This window comes from Lolium rigidum, chromosome 1 (genome assembly GCF_022539505.1).
Source record: "Lolium rigidum isolate FL_2022 chromosome 1, APGP_CSIRO_Lrig_0.1, whole genome shotgun sequence".
Taxonomy (NCBI): Eukaryota; Viridiplantae; Streptophyta; class Magnoliopsida; order Poales; family Poaceae; genus Lolium; species Lolium rigidum.
Genome location: NC_061508.1, coordinates 334,658,799 through 334,667,633, shown reverse-complemented (window position 1 = coordinate 334,667,633; position 8,835 = coordinate 334,658,799). Strand labels below are relative to the sequence as shown.

At 43.7% G+C, this 8,835-nt stretch overlaps 2 protein-coding genes across 2 annotated transcripts; one reads left to right on the top strand and one right to left on the bottom strand.

Moving 5' to 3' along the window:
• The first annotated feature begins 496 nt into the window (after positions 1-496).
• Positions 497-1,426, top strand: LOC124684416 (probable E3 ubiquitin-protein ligase ATL44). Its single transcript, XM_047218732.1, has one exon. The coding sequence runs from the start codon at positions 724-726 to the stop codon at positions 1,246-1,248; it is 525 nt and encodes a 174-aa protein (XP_047074688.1). The 5' UTR covers positions 497-723; the 3' UTR covers positions 1,249-1,426.
• Positions 1,427-1,859: 433 nt separating this feature from the next.
• Positions 1,860-7,291, bottom strand: LOC124700278 (glyceraldehyde-3-phosphate dehydrogenase GAPCP1, chloroplastic-like). Its single transcript, XM_047232435.1, has 14 exons — positions 7,089-7,291; positions 6,627-6,688; positions 6,286-6,344; positions 6,152-6,190; positions 5,836-5,936; positions 4,782-4,894; positions 4,088-4,187; positions 3,828-3,974; positions 3,657-3,717; positions 3,449-3,546; positions 3,229-3,371; positions 2,540-2,623; positions 2,375-2,464; positions 1,860-2,286 (listed from the first exon to the last, which is right to left on the bottom strand). The coding sequence occupies exons 1-14, from the start codon at positions 7,170-7,172 to the stop codon at positions 2,238-2,240; spliced, it is 1,230 nt and encodes a 409-aa protein (XP_047088391.1). The 5' UTR covers positions 7,173-7,291; the 3' UTR covers positions 1,860-2,237.
• Between the last annotated feature and the right edge of the window lie 1,544 nt (positions 7,292-8,835).

Here is an 8,835-nt window from a genome sequence, read left to right as displayed (position 1 = left end):
TCAAGCCAGTGAGTTCCCTCTTTTTGCAAGAAAAGAAAGAATAGTTGTGCGATGTGCCTCTCAAGCCAGTGAGTTCCCTCTTTTTGCAAGAAAAGAAAGAATAGTTGTGCGATGTGCCTCTCAAGCCAGTGAGTTGCTTTGATTCCTCCCTTGAATTATTACGACCACTAACTTGCTTACCGTTACCTAATTAGTTTTTTTTTTCAAATACAGATACAACCTACACTCAAAATAAGTGACTCAAATCTATCTAGATACGGATGTATGTACACACTAAAATGCATTTCTGAACGAGTACGCTTTTGTACATCATGCATCAAAATCAACTTCTGCATAAAGTCATCAATAGCAAAACATTACCGCAAGACGGCAAGAGACGAATATTTCGTACCCACATAGATTCCACGGGCGTAGCACATCACAACATAACAACCACCAAGCTGATTGTATAAAGTCATCAATATCAAAACATTACAGTAAGTCATTGTAGGATATCTTTACATCATTACGTACAAGAAGTACATTCTCACAAAGTACCGTCTGCTGACAATGTACTACTGCTATATATATGAGCTTGTTGGACCTGCAGGGCCTTGAGACACTCATACGACTGTCCTGCTCTTCACTAGTCACTTCGTGTCTGCTCCACTTCCCTTGCTCTCTCCTCCTACTCTGCCCGCTGACCCTGATCATCTTGCCAGGGCCAAGCTTCGATCGTCCCAAATGTCCACCAGCTGCCTCAACTTCTTCTCGGCCACGCCGTCCCCGGAGCCTCCGCCGCCTCCGGCGATGGACTACGACGTGGTGGTGATCCTGGCGGCGATGCTCTGCGCGCTGTTGTGCGCGCTGGGGCTCAACTCCGTGCTCCAGCAATGCATCGCGCGGTGCACCCGCCGCGCCGTGGCCGGCCCGGTGGACTGGGTGGTGCACCGCCGCGCCAACGCCGGGCTCAAGCGGGAGGTCCTCGTCGCGCTCCCCGTCGCCACCTACAACGCCGATGCTTCTCCGGCGCAGAAGCAGCAGCAGGCATCGGCCGGCGCCGGGTGCGCCATCTGCCTGTCCGACTTCGCCGACGGCGAGAGCGTCCGGGTGCTCCCAGTGTGCGGTCACCGGTTCCACGTCGCCTGCGTCGACAGGTGGCTCGTGTCGCGCTGCTCCTGCCCGACGTGCCGGCGCCGCCTCTCGCCAGATCGAGGTGACGCCGGAAAAGAGAGCCGCCGGGAGCTGCATGTTTTGAACGCGGTGTGATCATCGACGGTGATCACCGCTTATTGTTTCGGTTATGTCAGGTTCTGCGTGTGACCGATGCTCACCCCGGCCATAAACTGTTCGATGGTTTACACTGCCATCTTGAGAGATTTTCATTTTTGTTCAATAAAACGATGATCAGGCGTTTAACATGTTACATGGCTCTGGATTTTTCGCCGAGATCGTTCCTTTTTATGTTGATTTCAACTTTAAATTCCTTGACCATACATCCGTTCTACGAGTGCACGGGGAATGCGACATGATCAACTAGCCGTGGAGATATGATCGTGACACGTAGTTATGTCGCAATCAGGATAAATAACGCGGTAAAGAAAGAGAATTTGGACGTGATTCACAGGTTATCTTGGCTCTTGGGAAAAGGTATGTGATGCCCCATCCACCGGGGGAAAGCCACTTGAAGCGAGGCAGGAATGGAATGTGATGAGGAGGGCGACCCTGCCGGTCACTCGGAGTCGCTCAATCAGCATCCCAAATTTTCATCGTATCAGTCATCAGGATCAAAAAATTGAATACTTTCCTGAGATATGGTTAAGACAGCATGCAAAAGGGATACTTTCCGGATCAAAGTACGGCACAGAATGCTACAGGGATAAGACAGCACAAAGTTTTAGGTTTAGAGCAGCGTCAAGCAACAGTAGTGAAGATTAATCCAAAAGAAGCATAGGCTACACACCAGATATGTCCCAGGCAGTCACAATTTCCTACCTGAAGGTGCAAAACAAAGATGGATGTCACCAACAGGGCAACGCCCTCATATGGTAGCCAACGAGTGCGAGGTCAGCTTACTGCCCACCCGCAAGAATTCAGTTATTGGTTTGCAGATTTCTGCTGCTTCAAGTCGACGTCGATTGATTGTGTTCATCATACAAAATTATTCCAGGATACGAAAATGGCCACGAGTAATGCAGCCTCCACTTCCTACACTACACGAAGAGACCTTCTGTGCTAATAGTATTGAGGCATCACCACTAAGCGCTGACAAGAGCCATGTGCCCAATCAGGTCCAACACCCGGTTGCTGGAGCAAGAAAACATAACACCATATTCAGGCAAACTAAAGATTCGTGAGAAATCGAAGGTTTGAATCGGTTATGCAGATAGTTTACCTGTAGCCCCACTCGTTGTCGTACCAAGAGACAAGCTTCATGAAAGAAGAGCTTAGACCCATGCCAGCATTGGCATCAAATATGCTCGACCTGCAGTGTAGAGAGATTTAGCAACTCCAATTTCCCTGCAGCCCGTGACAATTCATGGGAACAGACATGACTTACCTTTCATCACCAACGAAATCATTTGAAACAACATCCTCGTCGGTATAGCCTAAGATACCTTTCAGCGAACCTTCTGATGCTTCCCTGAAAGATAAAGATTGCAAAATGGGTAAAACCGTAAAAGCATGTTTTTTGTCAGTTGGCTAAGCATAGTGTTGGACTGATAAAGTTTAACAGGCTTATGTGAATACAAAATTTAAGAAATAGCGGTGGGGTATTTATTTACACTTACTAATTGTAGGAAAAAAAAATTAGCCTTAATTCATGTCAAGATTCAACGAACAAACACTTGTTCTATTTCTTTGTTTCAGTAAGTCATGAGAACTACTTTTACACTGCATGATCAAAGGACACTTATAGTATGTACATGAATTTGATAGGTACCAGGTCAGCACACACCGCTCTATATTTCTTCTCAAGTGCTATTTCAATATTAACCTTCAACACGTCGATAACACTGCTGTACATTTTCACTTAATTATGGTTATAGTATGACAAGCTGCAGGAGTAATCCTAGTCTCTTAGAAAGAATTACAGTCAAAAGATCACATACTATACCGATAAGAAAACTTGGAATACTAAAGTTGATAAGTTAACTTGAACAGAAAGAACAGAGCAAGGCAGTGTCAAAAAAGGGAATGTAATCAAGAGATAACAAAGTGTGAGAACTACTTGATAAGTGTACATACTTGATAGCTGCTTTCACATCTTCATAGGAAGCGCTTTTCTCAAGCCGGCAGGTCAAATCAACAACAGATACGTTAGCTGTAGGAACTCGGAAGGCCATGCCAGTCAGCTTTCCATTTAATGCTGGAAGGACCTTTCCAACAGCCTGTTATTAAAATAAGTTCAACATAAGACACCTGCAACGAAAAAACATTTTGCACTTTCTCACTGAGCCAATATAACCTTTGCTGCACCCGTAGAGCTAGGGATGATGTTTTGGCTAGCCCCACGTCCTCCTCTCCAGTCTTTCATTGAAGGACCATCAACAGTCTTCTGGGTGGCTGGACACATCAAATAAAACTGTTGCATTACGACTAAATTATAACTTCTTATTTGAGAACATTGGTGAACCCCTCAGCCTACGCCAAGTATTAACAAGAAGATATAAAACCTGTTGTGGCATGGACAGTTGTCATTAGGCCTTCAAGAATGCCAAACTCCTCATGGACAACCTGCAAACAATAAAAACAAGAATCATCACAAGGAAACTGATTTTTTATAATGAATATATATGCAAAACACATTATGTCTATGTAACAAATCAAATGATAAGGTTGATAACCTTGGCAAGAGGAGCGAGGCAGTTGGTGGTACAACTTGCATTAGAGACGACATTCATGCTAGGGTTGTAATTCTTCTCATTCACTCCAACCACGAACATGGGAGCATCTCCTGACGGAGCAGATATGACCACTTTCTTTGCACCTCCCTATTTAAGTAAAACAACAGAATCTCAACATTTGTGTTATATGTAAATGGTTTTTTTTTCTGAGACACTATATATAGACCATCAATGGATATGAATGAAACGAGAAGGTGAACCTTCAAGTGAGCTGAAGCTTTGTCGATTGTTGTAAAAACACCAGATGATTCAACAACATATTCAGCTCCAAAGTTACCCCAAGGGATATCTGAGGGGTCCCTGAAATTAAAAGTGAAAATCCATAAAATTAAGTTAGCAAACAAACAAAGCGACAAATTACATGGCAGGAACATCTCCACAAGATAAACAATACCAAAAGTATCTTGAATAAAATTATAGCTAACAAATTTCGGGGAAGTACATGGTACATAACAATTTTACCCCAGTGAACATCAATCAAAGATGACATCTCCGTTTAATTTTGCAATGATTATTATGTGTGCATGCAAGTATACAATACTACCAAACTGCACATAAGCACTCAGCTACTTCCAGAATTGGTGTCAAGTAAAGCCTATCCTTCTTTGCATAAAGCTTGGAGGATAAAAGAAAAACAATATATACGGAGTAACTAGTGTCCATGTGTTCGCAGTAAAAAAACACTTGAAATTTTAATCTGACACTTATTGGAAATTGGGTTGATAAATAAAAGAGAGATATCTGACACCACCTAAAATAAACTTAGGGGCAAGGAATTTTTGAAGAAGCTCACTGCCTATACTTAGCAAAACAGCAAGCACAAAACAAATAATTTATGTAAACAACAATATATATTCAGCTAAACCTCCAGTGTTCCTATAATCCCATAGTTACCTTTTGCTTGTAACTGAAACTTTCTTCCCATTTATCTCCAAGGTTGACTCATCCAGAACTGTTATGGTTCCCTTAAATGGACCATGCGTAGAATCATACTTAAACATATAAGCCTGGAAAAGGAAGAATACAATGAATGAAACAAATGGAAACTTTCAGATGAAATATGATGCACCTGATATATATAGCTAGAGATTCAAATCTGCTGAATGAAAGGAAACAACAAAGGTACAATAACAGTAAACATGCCCGTTTTCTCACTGAGGATTGGACCTAATAGATCCTACGACAATGAATGACGCAAGCCAAGCTCCTATTTTCAAGCAAGATACAAGTCCAACATATAATATAGCACACGAAAGATGGCTTGTAAGCAATGTTAAATGAAGTGCTCCTAAGCGCACGGTTAAGTGCGCCTAAGTGCTGAGCGGACACAAAATGCCTAGCGCTTAATTGCGCTTAGCGGTTAAATTCTTGGGAAAAGCGGAGGCAAGACGCTCGCTCAGCGCTTAATAGGACCTTGCTTGTAAGTTCAAGATTCCATACACATTAGCAACTAGGGCAAAAAATAACATATGGATGTAATATTTTGAAGTACTTCTACAGATAGATGTTTGGTTCAAGCTTCATTTATATGCGCAAGTAAAATGAGATCAAATATAGCATCTCTTCATTAAAGAAAAAAGTGTATAAAGCAGCACAATGATGCATAACAGTGTCTAAGAAACATTTCTCAATTGGGTGCATTTTCTTCTTTGTTAAAAGGACATCTTGTGTCAGTGCGCTCTGTTTCCAGAAGTGCCTGGTGTTACTTATGAATAGAAATTCAAACTACACTGAACATCATCGCAATTCTCATGCAACAGCTCATTAAAAATATCATATGCATCTGAAAAAACAGATCACTACTTCCCCATTTCAGATGTTGCTATCATTTGATGAAGAAACAAACAATTAGAAATCAGAAACAATAGACTCATTATCTAGCATTTCGAAAACATTCCAGTAGAAGTTCTGCAGTCTAAAAAATAGTACTTTGGTGTTGCTTCCTTACCATGTATTTAGCATCGATAAATGGATCATTAACAGCCACAACTTCGATATCATCCCTACTGACCGCAATTCTCAGAACCAACCTCCCAATCCGACCAAAACCTGCAACAAAAACACAAGTGTACCATCGTAACCAAAGACTAAAAACATTTAAAGAGCATGTACAGCAATCATAAAACTAAACATGTGTTAAAGCATAGCCAAACTATTCAAAGTCTAAAATGAATCTGCTAAACATTATGAGTCCTAATGTATGCAAACCAAGTTACAATAATTTGGCAACACCATTTATCTTCTTATCGATGAAAGGAACTCACCATTGATGCCAACCTTGGTCTTCTCACCACTAGAAGATTCTAAGGAAAGTGAGAGGGTAAAATTGCGTCAAACTCAAACACAACTGCAGGATGCAAATATCGTTATATCAAGTTTTGTGAATTGAGCAACTTACGAGGGGTGGCAGGGGGAGCCTGTGTAGCAGTGGCTCTTACCGGCTCAATGCTTCTAGCACTGCAGAGGAAAAAAGAAAAGCAGTGTTACAGTCTTACAGAGCAAAAAAAAAGGGCTTGCAGATGATATGCAGTGACCATCAACTGCAAGTGCTTAGGGCGTCGAAATCATAAAATTGGCAGACTAAGAGTACAAGGATTTGGTGTATCAAAATCATTCCTAACAGAAAATTGCCCGTTCCTTTATGTCATCTCAGTCATCCTATTTTAGCGATCCATAAAATGACAACAGGCAGCTATTTGGTAAAGCTGAACGAAATAAGGCGACAGGAAGACAGCTCACAGCGAAGAGGAAGCTCCGACGGAAGGGAAGCTGGAGGCGACCTTGCTCCTCACGCACGACACCTGCACCATCAGCAAAACCGAGGGAAATGATTAGGCGTTCACAAGTCCAAGTTTGCAAAACCGAGCCCTCTTTCTGCATTAGAACAGGTTGCATAGTTGTGTTTAAATCAACATAGAACAAATTTGGATCTTAATTCAGGTTAGTACGAACACATTTAGTAGATAGTCTAAAATTGGGGATATACAGCGGTTAAAAACGCAGGTTAAACATCTTCTCGTCAGATACAAGGAGGAAACCAAGTTGGCGGAACAAGAAATGCAGCCAACTTTCGCCGTGTATTCACAACAACAGTTCAGTTGCAGGTTCGCCATCGGTTTCATCGAACGGGAAAAAGTTATCCGAACAAATTTTACACGATAAAGAAAGAAAAGTAGGGAGATCCGGGATGGTGAATGGGACCTTGATGGGGTCGGCGGCGCGGGATCCGGCGGCGGCCGGGGACGCGGAGGCGGAGGCGCGGAGGGAGAGGGAGAGCGACGCCATGTGGAGCCGCTGGGGGATCAAAGCCTCGACCAAGAAGGCGCAGTTGTTGGACGGAGGCGGAGGGAGGAGGGAGACGGCGGCGTGCGCGCGCGCTGTGCAGCGATCTCCTTCTTCTTCGCGTCTCGGTCTCGGCCTCTCGGGCGGAGTTGTTTATGAGGTTTTATTTCCTTGGCCTGGTCCCGTTTTGGTTTCTCCGGCAAGTGTACAGCCAATTCGCCTCCTTCCATGCAACTTATTTCCAAAATACGACAATCAAGTTAAGTTTAAAACAAAATATGGTGTGAAACTTAGCTTGGTTTGAGGACAATATAGTCGATATGATTCATACTGTATTAAATTGGCGGTAGGCGTACAATTACATGAAAGATCCTAGAAGAAACAGAAATTACAACGCGGTCTTTTCTTTTACATTCAGCACCCTTCGGAAAATCGCAGAAACAAGATTGGGTCGAGAGACATCGTCGATGATCGTTGACCTTGAGACGCGGCCGCCCTTGCCTCCGTCGGGGATGAAACCACTTGGGGAAGCACTGACAATAATCGCATCACCGCGACCAGAGAATATCATCCACTCGAGGAGAAAGAAGAAGCTCGCACACCGAAGGCCGAGGACACCAATGCCATCCTCATGGCCGAAGATAGCAGCAACAAATACGATTTGTCACTTGGGACCTGCCGCCGAGGTCACATGCTCGACATACCCCCAATGGCACCTCTACGTCGTCAAAGCAACACAAACGCCCCCCCCCCCACATGCCGCCTCCAAGAGAAGTAATGGATGTGCGAGGCCACCGTGCAGATGGTAGAGGCACTTATTTGGGAGGGGGCTCACCTGGGGACAAAACTATGTCATTCCTCCTTGGAAGCACGCTATAGAGATTTATGTTGACTACCGCACAGCACCACGCCAATGCGTCGAAACGAAGAAGGACCCCAGGCATATCCGTCGGTATTCGTGCTACTATTCCTCTCTCCATCGCCACCAGAGCCGACCAACAGGAGAAATAGAACCAAAGAAACAACCCATATCGAAGGGAAGAAGATGTTGGCCCTATTTGCCGAGATCCCTGTGTTAGATGTGCTCACCACCAACTGGGTCCATCAAAGCTCGACGACGAGGAAGAACCGCCACATCATGCACCAAATCTAGCCAAGAAGGACCTGTGCCCTACTCCAATCTACTGGTAGAGCGCCACAAACCCTAACACAACTCTGTACAACCCGCCACTGCCACGCCGGATGGCATCGCCGCCGGGGTAATTGGGTGGCCGATGCTGGGGAGCTCTCTCAACTCTCAAGGAGCAAGGGGAAGGAGAAGAAAGAGGAGTTGGAAGTCATTGTCTATGATGTCTCTTTCCAGAAAGACTAGAGACACAATCCCTAGAAAAGACCAGAACCGTAGTAGTGTTTTAAGATCATCACCTTTCATTGAGAAAAATATTTTTCTTTAGATGCATATGCATCAAACCAGTGGTTTGAACTATTCAAAAAAAAACCCATAGTCTGATGCATCATACATTTTCTTTTGAGAGGAATTCATCATAAGTTGGGAGTATAAGTGTACAACAATCCAACAAACCATTGATGGCTAGTGTTTTTTTTTTGTAAAGCAAGGCAAAAGTTTTTCCTATTTCATTGATCAAGAAGAGTTCGGAATATAAGA

Excerpts from the sequence above, each read along its gene's own strand:
- LOC124684416 (XM_047218732.1), top strand. The coding sequence starts at position 724 with ATGTCCACCAGCTGCCTCAACTTCTTCTCGGCCACGCCGTCCCCGGAG.
- LOC124700278 (XM_047232435.1), bottom strand. The coding sequence starts at position 7,172 with ATGGCGTCGCTCTCCCTCTCCCTCCGCGCCTCCGCCTCCGCGTCCCCG. Across the intron at positions 6,689-7,088 it reads GCGCCGCCGACCCCATCAAG|GTGTCGTGCGTGAGGAGCAA; the intron begins GTCCCATTCACC and ends CTGATGGTGCAG. Across the intron at positions 3,547-3,656 it reads AACTGTCCATGCCACAACAG|CCACCCAGAAGACTGTTGAT; the intron begins GTTTTATATCTT and ends TGATGTGTCCAG.